The 16,770-nt window shown below is 46.4% G+C and overlaps 2 protein-coding genes across 5 annotated transcripts in view; both read right to left on the reverse strand.

Annotated features, from left to right (window-relative positions):
* TMEM161A (transmembrane protein 161A) overlaps positions 1-16,770 on the reverse strand; it is a 43,073-nt gene that overhangs the window by 12,691 nt on the left and 13,612 nt on the right. For 3 of the 4 annotated variants that reach the window (XM_073555118.1, XM_073555120.1, XM_073555119.1), the window contains exons 3-7: positions 13,545-13,625; positions 12,788-12,885; positions 10,100-10,256; positions 9,865-10,016; positions 9,506-9,566 (exon numbers count right to left, since the gene is read on the reverse strand). In XM_073555118.1, the coding sequence (XP_073411219.1) occupies positions 9,506-9,566; positions 9,865-10,016; positions 10,100-10,256; positions 12,788-12,885; positions 13,545-13,625 (549 nt within the window). Of the gene's footprint in view, positions 1-9,505; positions 9,567-9,864; positions 10,017-10,099; positions 10,257-12,787; positions 12,886-13,544; positions 13,626-15,204; positions 15,347-16,770 lie in introns of those variants that run through there. The other variant, XM_073555121.1, reaches the window with a different exon arrangement.
* Positions 4,092-8,314, reverse strand: LOC141058911 (uncharacterized). The gene is made up of 2 exons (XM_073555117.1): positions 7,264-8,314; positions 4,092-7,169 (listed from the first exon to the last, which is right to left on the reverse strand). Exons 1-2 carry the CDS (start codon positions 8,165-8,167, stop codon positions 5,494-5,496), a joined length of 2,580 nt encoding a protein of 859 aa, XP_073411218.1. The 5' UTR covers positions 8,168-8,314; the 3' UTR covers positions 4,092-5,493.

The following is a 16,770-nucleotide window of genomic DNA, read 5'->3' on the forward strand; positions in this document are numbered from 1 at the left end:
GTTAGTCAATAGGCCCTTCATCCTGGAGGTGGATGCCTTCTTTACTGGTGCGGGAGCGGTCCTTTCTCAGCGGACAACTTCTGGTCAAGTGGTACCTTGTGGGTATTTCTCTAAATCATTCTCTCCCGCAGAATGCAACTATTCAATTGGAGACCGGAAATTACTAGCCATTAAGATGGCTTTGGAGGAGTGGCGGTATCTTTTAGAGGGGGCAGTCCATCCATTCATAATCTTCACGGACCACAAGAATTTGGCGTATCTTCAGTCTGCGCAAAAGCTCAACGCCAGGCAAGCCAGGTGGTCGCTATACTTCTCTCGGTTTGACTTCAAACTTCATTTTCGACCTGGGGACAGAAACATCAAGGCAGATGTTCTGTCCAGGTCCCTACAATCACCTGAGGCTGAGGAGGTTTCTTCTCACATCATTGAGCCCACCAAAGTTATCACCGTGGCACCCGTGACGCTCTCCCCCATTCCGCCAGGCAAGACCTTTGTCCCACAGAATAAGAGGTCGGAAGTCCTACACTGGGGGCATTCCTCCAAGATTGCGGGTCACGTCGGGGTCAAGAAAACCCTCAGCCTTCTGTCACGCTACTATTGGTGGCCTTCCCTTCGCCAAGATGAGACAGATTTCATAGCCTCATGCACGACTTGTGCTCTGAATAAAGTACCGAGAAGTCTGCTGTCTGGTCTGCTTCAACCTCTGCCTCCTCCTGAGGCCCCTTGGTGACAGATTGGTATGGATTTAATTACCGATCTACCGCGCTCTTCCGGGTGCACTACCATCTTAGTAGTGGTCGATCGCTTCTCCAAGATGGCCCATTTCATCCCGCTGCCTGGATTACCTACGGCATCTGAGTTGGCCAAGGTCTTCATACACCAGGTCTTTAGGCTTCACGGACTCCCTCAACGAATTGTCTCCGATCGAGGGGTCCAGTTTACCTCCCGTTTTTGGAGGGCACTCAGCAAACTCATGGGTATATCTCTGGACTTTTCTTCTGCGTATCATCCTCAGTCCAATGGGCAAGTGGAATGGATCAATCAGGTATTAGCAACCTACCTGCGTCACTTCTCTAACGCCCATCAAGAAATTGGTTGTCCCTGTTGCCATGGGCAGAGTTCGCCCACAACAACCATCCTAATGAGTCCACCAATAAAACACCGTTCTTCGTGGTTTCCGGCCAAAACCCTGGTGTTCCACTACCTCTTTCTACGCCTTCTGGTGTTCCCGCAGCAGATGCCCTCGCCACCGAATTTTCTCAAGTCTGGAGGGAGACCAGAGAGGCACTTGAAAGATCCAGTATCCGGATTAAGAGACATGCAGACAAGAGACGCAGGGATCTTCCACCATACCAACCTGGCGACAAAGTCTGGCTGTCAACTAAGCATATCCGCTTGAAGATACCTTCTTACAAACTGGGTCCTCGGTACATCGGCCCGTTCGAGGTCCTGGGACGCATTAACAACGTGGCTTATAAATTGAGGTTGCCGGCTTCGCTTCGGGTCCCTAACGCCTTCCATGTCTCGCTCCTTAAACCTGTTGTTCTGAATCGGTATCGCTCAGTCCCACCTCCTTCCCCTCAGCCAGTAGGGGCCGATAACATCTTTGAGGTAAAAGAAATTCTTGCCATGAAAAAAGTTTGGGTGCGTACCCTCTTCCTCATTGATTGGAAGGGTTTTGGTCCTGAGGACAGGTCCTGGGAACCTAAGGAAAATGTTAATGCTCCTCTTCTTTTAAGGAGGTTTTTGTCCAACCTCAGGGGAGGGAGACGTAAAGGGGGGGGGGGGGTACTGTCACGTCGGCGGTGGTAGCCGCCGCCGTCCCAGCAGCGGCGGGGCCCGTCGCCGCCTATACTCACCGGCGCTCCCCACGCCGCACTGTGCCCGCCTCCTCCTTGTTCTCATCAGGCCGGCGCGGGCCTGTCTCATGTGGGCGCCTTAGGCTGCGGGCGCGCGCTCTGCAGGTCTTTTAACCCTGCAGCGCCCGCCCAGAAGCCTGAGCGCCCAATCAGCCAGCAGCATGGGGTATATCAGGCGTCTCCAGCATGGTGGAGACGCCTGATTATCGTGTGCCTTTTCCTTGCGGTATCCTGGCCAAGTGTTTAGGGGTTTCCCCTTCACACTCTCTCCCTTGTCTTGTACTCCGTGTCTCCGTCCTGTACTCCGTGTCTCCATCCTATACTTCAGTGCCCAGCCCTGTACTCCGTGTCTCCGTCCTGTACTCCAGTGCCCAGTCCTGAACTCAGTGTCTCCGTCCTGTACTCCAGTGCCCAGTCCTGTACTCCGTGTCTCCGTCCTATACTCCAGTGCCCAGTCCTGTACTCCGTGTCTCCATCCTGTACTCCGTTCTGTACTTCCTACTCCGTCCTGCATTTTGTTCTCAGTCCTGTACCTCTCACTCCGTCCTTTGAGCCGCCCCTCTTGTTCTAGCAGTCGCGGTATCTGTCTTCCGAGGGTCTGCCCCTAACGGCCCCTGTATAGGGGACGGCACCACCTGGCACGCTCACCCCCGGGAGCTCCAGTGCTGCGATCCAGAGGGTCCACTCTCGGACGTAACCTTCCTGGCCGTCACATCAACCATAAAAAGATGACTTCATAAGAGCAAATACAGAGGGTTCACCACAAGGGGCAAACCATTAATCATCCTTAAAAATAGAAAAGCCAGATTAGACTTTGCCAAAAACATCTAAAGAAGCCAGCCCAGTTCTGGAAAAGCATTCTTTGGACAGATGAAACTAAAATCAACCTGTACCTATATGATGGGAAGGAGAAAGTATGGAGAAGGCTTGGAACGGCTCATGATCCAAAGTACACCACATCCTCTGTAAAACACTGTGGAAGCAGTGTAAGGCTATGTGCACACGGTGCGGATCCTCCCGCGGATTTTTCCGCGAGGATTTTACTGAATCCGCAGGTCAAATGACCTGCATTTTTCCTGCGGATTTAGTGCATTTTTGTGTGCGGTTTTACTGCCGTTTTTGTGCGGTTTTCCACCTGCGGATTTCTATAATGGAGCAGGTGGAAAACTGCAGCAAAACCGCACAAACGAAGTGATATGCTGCTTTTTTTATTCCGCGCAGAAAAATCCGCAGCATGTGCACAGCGTTTTTTTTTTTTTACATAGCCAATAATGGTACTGTACATCACCTGCAGTTCTGCTGCGGATCCGCAGGGCCAAATCCGCTGCGAATCCGCAGCAGAATCCGCACCGTGTGCACAGAGCCTAATGGCATGAGCATGCACGGCTTCTAATAGCACTGGGTCACTGGTGTTTATTGATGATGTGACTAAAGACAGAAGTAGCCGGATGAATTCTGGAGTATAGAGGGTTATACTTTCGGCTCAGATTCAATCAAATGCAGCATGTTTGATAGGACGGCACGTCATAAAACAGATAGACAATTACACAAAACATACTGCGAAAGCAACACAAGAGGAGTTTTTTTTAAGGCAAAGAAGTGGAATAGTCCGCAATGATCGGGTCAATCATCAGATCTCAACCCCATCGAGCATTCATTTCACGTGCTTAAGACAAAACTTAAGGCAGAAAGACCCACAAATAAGCAACAACTGAAGTCAGCCTCAGTAATGGCCTGGCAAAGCATCACAAAGGAGGAAACACAGTATTTGGGGACGTCCATGGCTTCCAGACTTCAGGGAGACATTGCCTGCAAAGGAGTCTCTACATTTTATTTATGGTTAAGTTAATTTGTACAATTTCTTTTGAGCCCCTGAAAAGCGTAGACTTTGTAGAGAAATGGTTCCAATTAAACTTTAATTAAACCTGAAAGTCTACATGCAATTGCATCTCAGTGGTTTCATTTTAAAGTGCACGTCACCTGTTTTGGCAGCAATAAGATACGGCCACCACCTTTCAGGGCTTGCCTACAGCATTCTATAATGCTGTAGATAAGCCCCCAGTCCGACCTGCAAGATGAGAAAAATAAGTTTTATTATACTCATCCAGGGGGCTGTCCAATGTGGTACGGTCCGATGGGTGTCACAGGTCCGGATCCAACGCCTCCCATCTTCCTGCAATGCCGGAAAATTTTGCAGTGGTCTCTTAATTTTTGCCAGAGCTGTATATCAAATAAGCCGGATTACTTACCGGTAATGCTCTTTTAATGAGTCCACGACAGCACCCACTGGAGGTATCGGATCCGCCCATTTGGAACAGGAAACCCTACAGGAAAGATAAAAGGGGCGGTCCGCCTTTCCTCCTCAGTTTTACGTTTCAGAGTACCAGAAGGACCGCCAAGGATTAGGCAATGTTCTCTTATTTTAACATCTTTCTTATCCATTATTTGGTTGATATACTTTAACTATTGATATCTTTAGGGAGGGAAGTGAGCGGGTGCTGTCGTGGACTCATTAAAAGAGCATTACCGGTAAGTAATCCGGCTTTTTACTCTTCGCCACGACAGCACCCACTGGAGAGATTCCAGAGACCATCACCTGGGCGGGACCACCGTGGCAAGGACAGTCCTGCCAAAGCTTAAGTCAGAGGTTGATGAAAGATCAAGTCTATAGTGGTTATAGAAGGTAGAAGGGGATGACCAAACTGCCGCCTTACATATAGTTTCAATCGGAACATCTCCCTTTTCCGCCCAAGAAGTTGCCATTGCCCTGGTGGAATGCGCCCTGATGTTCCCTGGAGGATCTTCGTTTTTTGCGGAGTAGGCTAAACGAATGGCCTCTCTGATCCACCGGGAAATGGTGCTCTTCGTGACTCCATACCCCTTCTTACAGCCCTGAAATGAAACAAATAGGGCCCTACTCTGCCTCCAACTGTTGGACCTCTCAATATATTTTAGGACAGTTCTTTTGACGTACAGAGTATGGAACTTCTGCTCTTCCGGAGTAGAGGGATTTTTATAGTAGGTTGGGAGGAGTATCTCCTGAGATCTATGGTATTTTGTTGCCACTTTTGGCAGGTAGGCAGGGTCTGGTTTTAATACCAATCTGTCTTGGTATTCTTGAAAAAAAGGTGGATCTATTGACAAGGCCTGGATATCACCCACTCTTCTAGCTGAGGCCAGTGCTACCAAGAGGGCCATTTTAAGTGCTAAGTATTTGAAGGGTATTGTGTCGATCGGCTCAAAGGGGTCTACCGTTAGGGCGTCTAAGACCAGATTTAGATCCCATGTAGGGACGGAGGGTATGTGGATTGGAGCTATTCGTTCACATGCTGTAATGAATCGAGTTATCCACTTGTTGCCTGCTATATTATGGCCATATAGTGCTCCTAATGCCGATATTTGTACTCTTAGCGTATTTACTGCTAAGCCTAAGTCTTTCCCTTTCTGCAGAAATTCCAAGATTGGGATTATCGGAACTTCTGCTGTATGAGGTACTGTATGGAATTGAAGAAATTTTTTCCATATTCTAGTGTAAATTTGGGTTGTGGACTGTTTTCTACTTTGTAGTAGTGTAGTAATTAAAGACTCAGAGAATCCTCTTGTCCTCAATAACTGCCTCTCAAATTCCACGCCGTCAAGTGCAAGCTGACCACTTGAGGGTGGAAAAAGGGGCCTTGGGAGAGTAGGTTGGGAGTCGAAGGAAGGATCCTTGCCGTAGAGTGTGTCGGCTTAGGAAGTCTGCCTTTTGATTGCTCTCGCCTCTGATATGAAGGGCCGAGAGGGACAAAAAATAGTTTTCTGCTAAGTTTAAAATTCTTGCCGCTGAAGACATCAGAGTCTCTGATCGAGTTCCTCCTTGTCTGTTTATATAGGCCACTGTGGTGGTGTTGTCCGATAGGATCCTGACATGCTTCTGTTGGAGCTGCGGAAGGAAGTTGTATAGAGCATAGAACACTGCAGTCAGTTCTTTTAAATTGGATGAGTACTCGCATTCCTCTCTATTCCACCTTCCCTGATGAAACCCATTCTCCATGTGGGCTCCCCAGCCCTGGGGACTGGCATCGGTGGTTACGATACAGGATGGAACTATAACCCATGGAACTCCTGAACATAAATGGTCATCATCTAACCACCACTCTAGAGAAGTCAAGACTTCTTGTGACAGGGTTATTTTGCTCTGTAAATGACCACTATGTCGCTTATCCTCTTGGAGGATCTGGTGTTGTAGTGTACGGACATGGTACTGGGCCCACCGGACTGCCGGGGTGCAAGAATTTAGTGATCCTAATAGTGACATTGCTCCTCTCAAGGACACCCGTGTTCTATCTATAGCTGCTCGTATTTTTTGTTTCGTGAGGGTGATTTTTACCTGAGGTAGTAGACATCTCTGGGTCAAGGAATCTAGTTGAAATCCTAGAAATGTCTGGAGAGATTGTGGATCGAGTCTGGACTTTTGGATATTGATGATCCAGCCAAGGCTCTGAAAAGAGGAGATTGCGTCAGTCACGCGTTCGGTACATTGTTTGACTGAATTCCCAATTATTAGGAAGTCGTCTAAATACGGCACGATCAGTGTGTCCTTTTGGCGAAGGTAGGCCATCACTTCTGCCATCACCTTGGTAAATATTCTTGGTGCCGTGGAAAGCCCGAAGGGCATGGCCGCGTATTGGAAATGACGAATCCTGCCCTCGACTTCCACTGCGACTCTTAGGTATTTCTGGAATCTATTGTGAATAGGGAGATGATAATAAGCATCTTTTAAATCAATCCCTGCCATTACGCAATTTGGGAAAAGAAGCTTTATAGTGGATCTAATTGATTCCATTTTGAAGTTATAATTTTTTATAAATGAATTAAGCTTCTTTAAATTAATAATGGTTCTAAACGTACCGTCTGGTTTAGAAACCAAAAACAGGGGAGAGTAAAAGCCTCTACCCTCTTGTTCCTCAGGGACGTCAACTAAAACTTTTTTAGCTAGTAGGACTCGAATCTCGTCTTCGAGAGCCTTTTGCTGAACTGAGGAATTAAGGCGAGTTATAACAAAGAACTCATAAGGGATCTGAAGGAATTCAATCTTTATTCCTTCCTTGATTATGATCAAAATCCATGGGCTTAACGTAATTTGTTCCCATTTGGTAACAAAAAATTTTAATCTACCCCCAACTGGTGGGTCTAAACTCTTAATTTTTTTCTCTCCTATATGTTGGCCCTCTGAAGATGGTACCCTTCTGCTTTTCGTCTTTCGTGGCCCATCTATTCGTTCTGTCCGACTGTCTTCTTCTCCCGAATGGCCGTCTCTTAAAGGTTTTCCTATAAAACGGAATGGGAGAATCACTGAAGGCTTTTTTCCTCTCTTTTGCCTTGGCGAGAATTTTGTCTAAGGCTTTCCCGAAGAGGAACTCACCCTCGCATGGGGTTGCACTAATTTTGGATTTTGATTGTGCGTCCCCTTTCCAGCTTTTTATCCACAGCGCGCGTCTGGCGTTATTCACCAGGGCTGCCGACCTCGCTGCCAGTCTCAGGGTGTCCGCTGAAGCATCTGCCATAAAGGCAGCTGCACCTCTTATCAACGGGATGGCTGCACGCAGTTTCTCCCTTGACACTCTTTGCTCGATCTGCTGATCTAATTGATCTAGCCATACCAGCATTGATCTAGCAGTACATGTGCTGGCTATTGCGGGTTTGAATACCCCGGTGGTGGACTCCCAGGACCTTTTGAGCGAAGATTCTGCCTTTCGGTCTAATGGGTCTGCTAACAATCCTGCGTCCTCGACCGGGATCGAGGTCTGTTTGGAAGTGGAGGCTATGACGGCATCCACCTTTGGTATTTTAGTCCATTTCAATAGGTCTTCATCAGTGAACGGATACTTCCGTTTTGAGGCTGATGGGAGAAAACCCCTCTGGTCGTGTTTTTCCCACTCTCTTTTGATGAGGTCCTTAATTGCCGGTATCACCGGAAATGATCTCCTCTTTTTTTCTGCCAATCCCGCAAACATAATGTCCTGCGCGGTTTGGGCTCCCCTTTCCTCTTCACACCCCATAGTATTTCTAACCGCTTTTACTAGGTTATCTACGCTGTCCAGTGGAAAACATGCGCGTCCTTCCATTTCCGAGGATGACGATGAGGACGTGAATGCGGAGCCTGAATTTAACTCCTGTTCTTCCTCTGACTCTGAACTAACAACGACCTGTTTCTTATGACTGGACTCTGAGGGAGTGCTGGCACGGTTGATGGCTTGTATCTCCTCCCCAATTATGGCTCGGATATCTTTAGAAGATATCGTCGACCCCTGCCTGGTCTCTTTCATGCATTGTTTGCAGAGTTTTTTGGGGTAGGAGTCAGGGAGAGGCTCTGAACATAATGCGCATTCTTTATGTTTAGTTTTTTCTTTTTTCTTTGACTGAAGTGGGAGGTCAAAGGTAAAGAGAGGGGGGGGGGAGGAGGTTAGCTTAATAGGTAGAGTACATACTTTGCACACTCACCCAGTGAAGCTTAATACCGGGTTAGATGGCTGAGACGGTCTGGATCTGGTTTCTGCTGCCTCGCTCCTGCGGGCAGTCTCTGTCCTGGCGCTGCGGTCCCTGGTGGAGTTGCCCCCAGCTGAATCCCCTGCTGGGGCCTGCGACTCCGTGGGGGACGACATGGTTCCATCGTTGCAGCGCTGTTTTATCTTCACTCCTGTCGTGCCCCCGGAAGTCACCCTGTGTCAGGGCGCATGCGCCGCGTCATCGCCGTCCTACCCCGGAAGTTCAACCATTACTTCCGGGGTATAGGTGCGTCGGACGCCGGCCGGCTCCTGCGCCACCGCTACTCACACGCGCGGTTCGCGCGCTCATGGCTTCACCTCCCACGCTGTATCCCCACCGATGGGGGGGGGGGGAGGGGGGTGTTCTGCCTCCGGATGCCAGACCGGCCCGCTCCCTGGTAAGACCGGGCGGCCCTCCCCGGACCCGGTCATCACCGTTATGCCACCAGACGAGGGGGGAGCCGTCAAACGGAATCTCCCCCGACGCTGCTTCCGGACCGCAGCCCCTGCCGTTCCCGAGGAGACCGCACAGGCGGATGCATGGCCCAGGTAAGATCCTGCAGGATCCTGCTCCATTTGGAACAGGAAACCCAAAACTGAGGAGGAAAGGCGGACCGCCCCTTTTATCTTTCCTGTAGGGTTTCCTGTTCCAAATGGGCGGATCCGATACCTCCAGTGGGTGCTGTCGTGGCGAAAAGTAAAAATGATGTATATATAGATGTTGCAGTGGTCAGAACACTGAGCTGCATATAAACTCTCCCACACCACTGACTAGCAGTTTTCTGTGTACACTGTGAATGGTCAGCTACAAATCAGTGGAGGGGGCAGGGTTATGCAGATTAGCCTGACTGGTCTGCACATGAGACTTAGTCCTCTAGTGTTAATCTCCTGCTGATAAAATACTGATTGTACTGAAACTATAGCACACAGCCTAATTAATGTCACATCCTTGGAATCAGGCTCTCTGACCCCTACATCATACTGCTCTCAGATTAAAATAGCAAAAACTTGCTGACAGATTTGCTTAAACACTAAACTTAACACTTAAACTCATACATATATTTGCCAAGATTACAGCAAGTTAGGTACATTAATAAAAAATTCTAAGAGGCAACTTACGATAACTGCCAGCCTTGCTGCTTTAGTAAAATTTCCAGATTGTGACATATATTATCGATACCTGCAATAAAAAAAAGCTCTATCATATATGATGAGAGACGTAGAAAAACTATGAGAACTGAGAAAAAGACATCACATAGAAACCATAACCATCCCGACAGGCAAATGTCCATTTTTACGCTTTTGTTTTTAACTCTCCTTCATGCAAGAGCCATAACTTTTTTTACAGGGAAAAAAAATTTCATGTGAGGCGAAATTGCACATCAAAGTCATGGAGCCAACATTGGGCGTACAAGTACATTCAAAGTCAGTAAAAAGGTTAAAAATGGGACAGAAGAGATTGGTGATAACATGAATACCTGGTTCCAGTCCAAACTCTAAATACTCTTCTCTTACAACCATCACGATCATGGCGATGAGCATAAAGAAGAAGGCAAAGGTCAAGCAGACCGAGCGCTCTCCTCCCTCTTCGGAACGGAAGTAGTGCTTCATCATGGTAAACAGAACTTTACTGGAGGATTTGGGGTAAGGAGTAACCAACATATGCTGCATCCCATTTACCGCACCCCCTTACATTAGGCCTTAAAAGGATACATAGCAAAAATGACAGTCAGCAGACACCACAAAACACCAATATTGATTTCATTCTGGGCATTCACTAGACAGTAGTATCCTTCAGTCAACAGGTAGATGATAGCTGAGTACAATGAAAAGTCTATAAACCATTGGTACTCCAGGAAATATCGAAGCACTGCAAAAAAAAAAAAAAATAGAATTAAGTGCCATTACTAGAAAGAGATTACATACTCAGACACTGAACAAAAAGTAGGAAAGTGTCACCTACAGTATAAGGCTGTGTGCACACGCTGCGGATTCTTCTGTGGATTGATCCGCGTGGATTTTGCAAAATCCGCAGGTCAAAAGACCTGCGGTTTATCTGCAGATTAGACTGCGGTTTTGCCCTGCAGTTTATCACCGCTACAATGGAGGAGATGGTAAACCGCAGCGGAATCTGCAGAAAAGAAGTGACATGTCAATTCTTTCTGCGGATTAGAAACCGCAGCAAATCTGCGCCGAAAAATCTGCACCGTCTGCACTGCGGTTTCCATTTCCCATAGGATATTATGGTACTGTACACCGCAGAAGAAACTGCTGTGGATCCGCAGGACCAAAACCGCTGCGGATCCGCAGCGTGTGCACACACCCTTAAGCTATGTGCACACGCTGCGGATTGATCTGCAGATTTTTCTGCGCGGATTTGGTGAAATCCACAGGTAAATCCCGCAGGACAAAAGTCCTGCGGTTTATCTGCGGATTAGCCAGCGGTTTTGCCCTGTGGTTTCACACCTCATAAGGATAAGGTGTGAAACCGCTGTGGATTCCGCACAAACAACTGACATGCTGCGGATTGTAATCCACGGCAAAACCGCGCGGAAAAATCCGCAGCATCTGCACAGCGGTTTTTGTTTTGCATAGGCTAACATGGTACTGTACTCCGCTGCGGAAATCGCTGCGGGTCCACAGGGCCAAATCCGCTGTGGATAGAGAGAACCCATCAATGACAACTTATTCTCTCAGACACAGTGCCTATGGGTGACTGCATGGCCAGAGTTAGCTAGGTACAGTTGTAATCTGAGAAATCTATAGAAATAAGGCTACGTTCATTTATTTAGTATTTGGTCAGAATTTTACCCCAGCAGTGAGTGATAAATCCAGAAGTGGTGACGGTTTCTATGATCCTTTTCCTCTGATTGCTCCACTCCTGATTTTTACTGAGGTAAAATACTGACCAAATACTGAACGTGTGACCGTGGCCTAAGGATGATGGCATACCAAGGATAGCAACAAGTCAATATCTCACCCTATCATGTGGCTGCCCTCAAATGCAAAAGCCTGAAACAAGAACATAGACTAAATTCAGATAGTTTACTATTTCAGAGTCTCATTAGCCTTTTATTAAGAGAAGTTATGATACTGGCCATTATAGGAAGAAGCAGTACTCATAAACCTTATACTGAAGCCTAACTATAAGTTGGCACATCTAGTGTGGCATCCAAAGACAAGCCTTTATCCTATCAGACACTGTGGTGGATATGCCAAACTAAAAGCCATTTGAAGACAACTGCCAGCCACAGGAATCCCAAATTTGACCCAAGCATAATATACAAGCTCTGGAAACATCCCGAAATGTAGCATACATTGTGCTCCTTTGAACAATCGATAATAGCCTGCAATATCCCCTGCATTGCGTCACTAAATATCTAGAGCATGCCTTTATTAGCCAGTTTTCAGAGCTTAAACTGCCAAGATCACATTACCCATTGATACTCATTTGTTGGGTCCAAGGCTCTCATGATATATCCACCTATGCCAGGCAAATCTGCCAACATGTTTCCTTCCAGTAGGAAAGCAACAAACAGTCCTTATACCCTTATTAATGTAACTGAACACCTCATACTAGTAATATCAAGCACCCAAAGTCCCATACTGGTCACATTGACTTCAATCCCATGATGAGGGAATGCCCGGCCATTCATTCTTCAAATGCAGTCACAAGTACCCTGGAATCTTAAGCCTACATGCTGAGAGGTTTTCACTGAAACATCATAATTTATACACTGCTATTAATTATTAATAATTACACTGAGACACTCTGCATGATCAGAAAGATGATTACATTAAAGTTTATCACAAAAGTGTGCAGTCACTATTTGACTGCAGGCCTTGCACGTCTAGTTGGAATGTGGCCAGTCATATGCATATTGATGACCGCCCTGTTCCGCCATTAGCAGTGGAGAATCCTGACAGCGCGAGTGTGAGGATTCACAAGTGTACAGTAATACAGAGTGACTGCAGACTTTGTGATAAACCCTTTAAAGTAAACATTGATGTTAAAGGGGGCAATACACGGTATTAAGAAATGGGGTATGTGAACTTTTGATAAGGGTCATTTGGATGTTTTGGGTTGTCATTATGATTTAATAAAGAGAAAACACAGTAGTTTGACAATAAATGGCTTCACCCAACCACTAACCATGAGTGCAGAAAAAGTTTTTGCGTAATCATTCATATTCTCTGAAAAAAGGCAGTATGTAAACTTTTGAGCACAACTGTAGATATGCTCATTACTGTGTATTAAACATGTATCATACAGTCCCCTCTGATCAAATACAACTACTATGTATCACATGCCGCACAAGTGATCGGATTTCTTATGAATGTAAAAGGAAGATTTTATAGCTTTATTTTACCTTTATCCAACTAAATAATATAAAAAATTACCAAGAGCATCAACCGTCGTGATTGGTGTGACCTCCAAATGAAGGTCAATGTCTCTTGGGACTGTGAGGGGTTTTTCATCTGTGGTTCCATTCATTCTCCTACAAAAAAATAGAGGTTAACTAAAAAATGTAAAAAAATATGGGAGCTGAAAGTTTAATGTCTCACTAAATCTGGACACATGCACAGTATTACACTTTTCTTCTATTAGATAGATAGATAGATAGATAGATAGATAGATTAGATGGTCTAAAAGTCTGTCGGCCATTGCAAAAACCCATGACTCCGTAATTCCAGATGGTCTGCCATAAGTGAAGGAGTTCTAAACGATTATTAAAGTTTAGAAGAAAAAAAAAAACAAAAAACACAACATTAATTTAAGAGAATAATTACCATTGACACTTAGTGTCAAACACGATTGTAGGGCTTTGCCTGGGCATATGATACTGGTAATGATCTATCTGGATGGAATCAGCGCATGGAGTTATACAGCTCTATTCATTGTGTAGTGACATCTACAGGGTACTGCAGATCTGATATTCTCTTAAATGGGAGCGGAGCTACAATTCTCAACAGAAGCCAGACTGGATTAAATAGAGTTTGTGCTGTTCACCATTTACATCCACCTCCCAGAGCTGAGAATAGTTGAAAAGTTGGGATATCAGGTGTAAGATTCACATTGATATGATATTGGTGACCTACGCATATGACAACCATTTTATGGATAACTGCTGTAGATTATACTTATTCGTGATCTTACCGCTCTTTTTTGGCTTTGGGCTTTTGTTTTCCAGAGAGTGCTCTTAATTCGTTCTCTGTTGGATGCTTGTAGCGGAGTAAGCTGATAAGGAAAAAAAATAACATATGAAGTTTATTAGTGAAAGTGGCTAAGTATGCTATATGGCAGTTTTATCAAACTTGTGGCCCATATAAGCATTGTGTAGATCCTAGAACTTTTCAGGCAGTGATTATATTACTAAATATACATTAAAGGGGTTCTCCAAGAATGCAATAAAATGGCCCACGTCATGTAATTCAAACAGCAGCTCTTTCTAGTCACGTGTCAGGATGGGATATAGTCTTGAGAAACAAAGCTACAGAGACCTGCATCTATGCTGACAGAGGAGTTGTATAGTACGCATACACATTGCAGACATGCTGGATAAGTGAGGGACAAGAGAAGAAATAAATGTTGTCAACAGCTGACTGAAAATTGAGAACGGAGGCCTGAGAAAGAAAATCCTTTGTGCAGTCACACACTTCTACATCAGCTCCGGTATGTGTATCCTTACTATAGAGCTCCTCTGACAACGGCTGAGGAGTTAATGGGAATCTGTCACTGGAAGTTGCAGGCCTATGTAAATGGCCTGGGTCCGGTCCGATGGGCGGTGTTTGTTCTTTTCTCCACCCCATCCGTGGCCCCGTCCACGATCTTCTCTGGTATTAGATTAGTTCTTCTCCATAGTTCGCATGTGCGCAAAGCATTCTTGCTTCGCGCACGCGCAGTATGCTTTGCCCAACTGCGGGCAAAGCCAATAATTATTACTGCGCATGCGCCAGTACACTATGTCCCGCAACACAGCAAAATACTTCCGGGACATAGTGTACCGGTGCATGCGCAGTAATGATTATTGGCTTTGCCCGCAGTTGGGCAAAGCATACTGCGCGTGCGCGAAGGAAGATTGCTTTGCGCACGCGCAAACTATGGAGTAGAACTACTCAAATCCTGGAGAAGATCGCGGACGGGGGCCACGGATGGGGTGGTGAAAGAAGAACAAACACCGCCCATCGGACCGGATCCAGGCCATTTACATAGGCCTGCAACTTCCGGTGACAGATTCCCTTTAAATAATAAGCCACTGTTTTTTTTTCTCTGTTGTGCGTTTGGAGAGGAATATCTTAGTTACTCACCGATAACTGTGTTTCTCGGAGCCCATGACAGCACCACGGAGAGAGGGGATCTGCCCATCCTGGACAGGAACCTACAGATAAAAAGGGCGGTACCTCCCCTCCGCATTCAGTTGGTTACAGAGCATCAGAGGGTCTCCAGATTAGTTAAACAGAAGTATATACACAACATTATAATATTGCTTATTATCAAGAAGCACCGTGCCTAAACGGAAACACTCCACGGACAGTAGAACGTGCTCACCACACTCGTGAAGGGGGAGACTAAGCGGGTGCTGTCATGGGTTCCGAGAAACACCGTTATCAGTGAGTAACTAAGCTATTCTCTCTCACCCATGACAGCACCACGGAGAGAATTACAGAGATTGGTAGCTTAGGGAGGGACCACCGCCTAAAGGACCCTTCTCCCGAAGGTCAGGTCAGACATAGAGGCTAGCTCTAAATGACAGTGTCTGAAAAGAGGTAGAAGGTGTTGGCCGGGTGGCCACGTTACAGATCAGTTCTATCAATACCTCGGATCTTTTCAGTCCCCGAGGTCGCTACTGCTCCTGTGGGATGAGCTCTCAACTCCTCCGGATTGGTATTCCCACTGGATGTATATGCCAATCGCATCCCTTATCCATCTTGCCAGGGTACTCTTCGATACTTTGAGTCCCCTCCGAGGTCCCTGGAAAGAGAAAGAGAAAGAGAAAGAGAAAGAGAGAAAGACTTCCTACATCCTTTGGTGGCCTCTAAATACTGAACTAGGCACCTCTTCACATCTAGGGTGTGAAATCTTTCTTCTCCCCTATTCCTGGGATTTGGGTATAAGGAAGGACTACCTCTTGGGACCTATGAAAAATATGATGCCACTATAGGTAGACATGACGGGTCAGGCTTCAAGATGACTATCTTCTAGAATTTTGGTCAACGGTGGTGCTGTTGATAGAGCCTGAATATCGCTTACCCTGTGAGACGATGCTAGCGCCGCTAGAAGCACAGTTTTAATGATAAGATATTAAGGGGAGCTGACTGGATAGATTCAAATGGGGGACCTGTTAGTGCAGATAGTACGAGTACGAGATTCGGGTCCCATGATGGTAATTTCAGGCTAACTATTGGCCTAGACCTTGTTGCGGCCCTGATAAACCGTGCTACCCAGGGAATTTGCCTGCCACATCCTGGTTATAAAAGGCACCTAAGGCCGCTATCTGTACTTTCAGTGTGTTAACCACCAGTGCCAGCTCTAAGCCCCTCTGCAGAAATTCAAGAATTTTGTCAATCTGGACTCCATCCTGGACCCTGGAGGTGGACAGAAACTTCCTTCAAGTTTTCCCATAGGCTCTTGTCGTGACCGGTTTCCTACTCTTTTGTAGTGTAGAAACTAGGCTCTCAGAGAAACCCCTTTCCCTCAGCAGTGCCCTTTCAAATTCCATGTGTTAAATGGAAGTTCACTGCTCGAGAGTGTAACACTGGTCTCTGAGACAGTAGGTCTGGGAGATCTGGTAGGACTTAAGGGTCGGTTATTGAGAGCATTCCCGGCCAGGAGAACCAAGTTCTTTTTGGCCAGAAGGGAGCCATTAGTATCATTCTCGCTCCGTCCTCTCTGACTTTCCTTATGACTGTCGGAATGAGAATGATCGGGGGAAAGGCATACATTAGGCTCTGTGTCTACGGGAGCATAAGAGCGTCCAGGGCCCGAGGATTCCCTCTGGGGTCTAAGGAACGAAAAAATGTTTCACTTTTTTGTTTTTTGTAGTTGGCATACAGATCTATGTCTGGGGTACCCCACATTTCTACAATCTGCAGAAAAAAGGACTGTTTTAGGACCCATTCTCCCTGGCGTAATATGGTGCGACTCAGAAGGTCTGCTCTCCCGTTCTCTGTTCCCCGTATGTGCAGTGCCGAGAGAAATACTCGGATAGGGTGAGGATTTTGAAAGACGTGTTCATTAGGGCTCGGGACCTGGTTCCTCCCTGATGATTTATATAAGCCTCCATCACCTGATTGTCCGAAAATATGCGGACATGACGACCTCACAGCACGGGTAGGAAGTGTGTTAAGGCGTAGCCTACTGCCCGAGTTCCTTATGGTTCGAG

This window comes from Dendrobates tinctorius, unplaced genomic scaffold (genome assembly GCF_039654945.1).
Source record: "Dendrobates tinctorius isolate UK_male_01 unplaced genomic scaffold, ASM3965494v1 ptg000219l, whole genome shotgun sequence".
NCBI classification, from domain to species: Eukaryota; Metazoa; Chordata; class Amphibia; order Anura; family Dendrobatidae; genus Dendrobates; species Dendrobates tinctorius.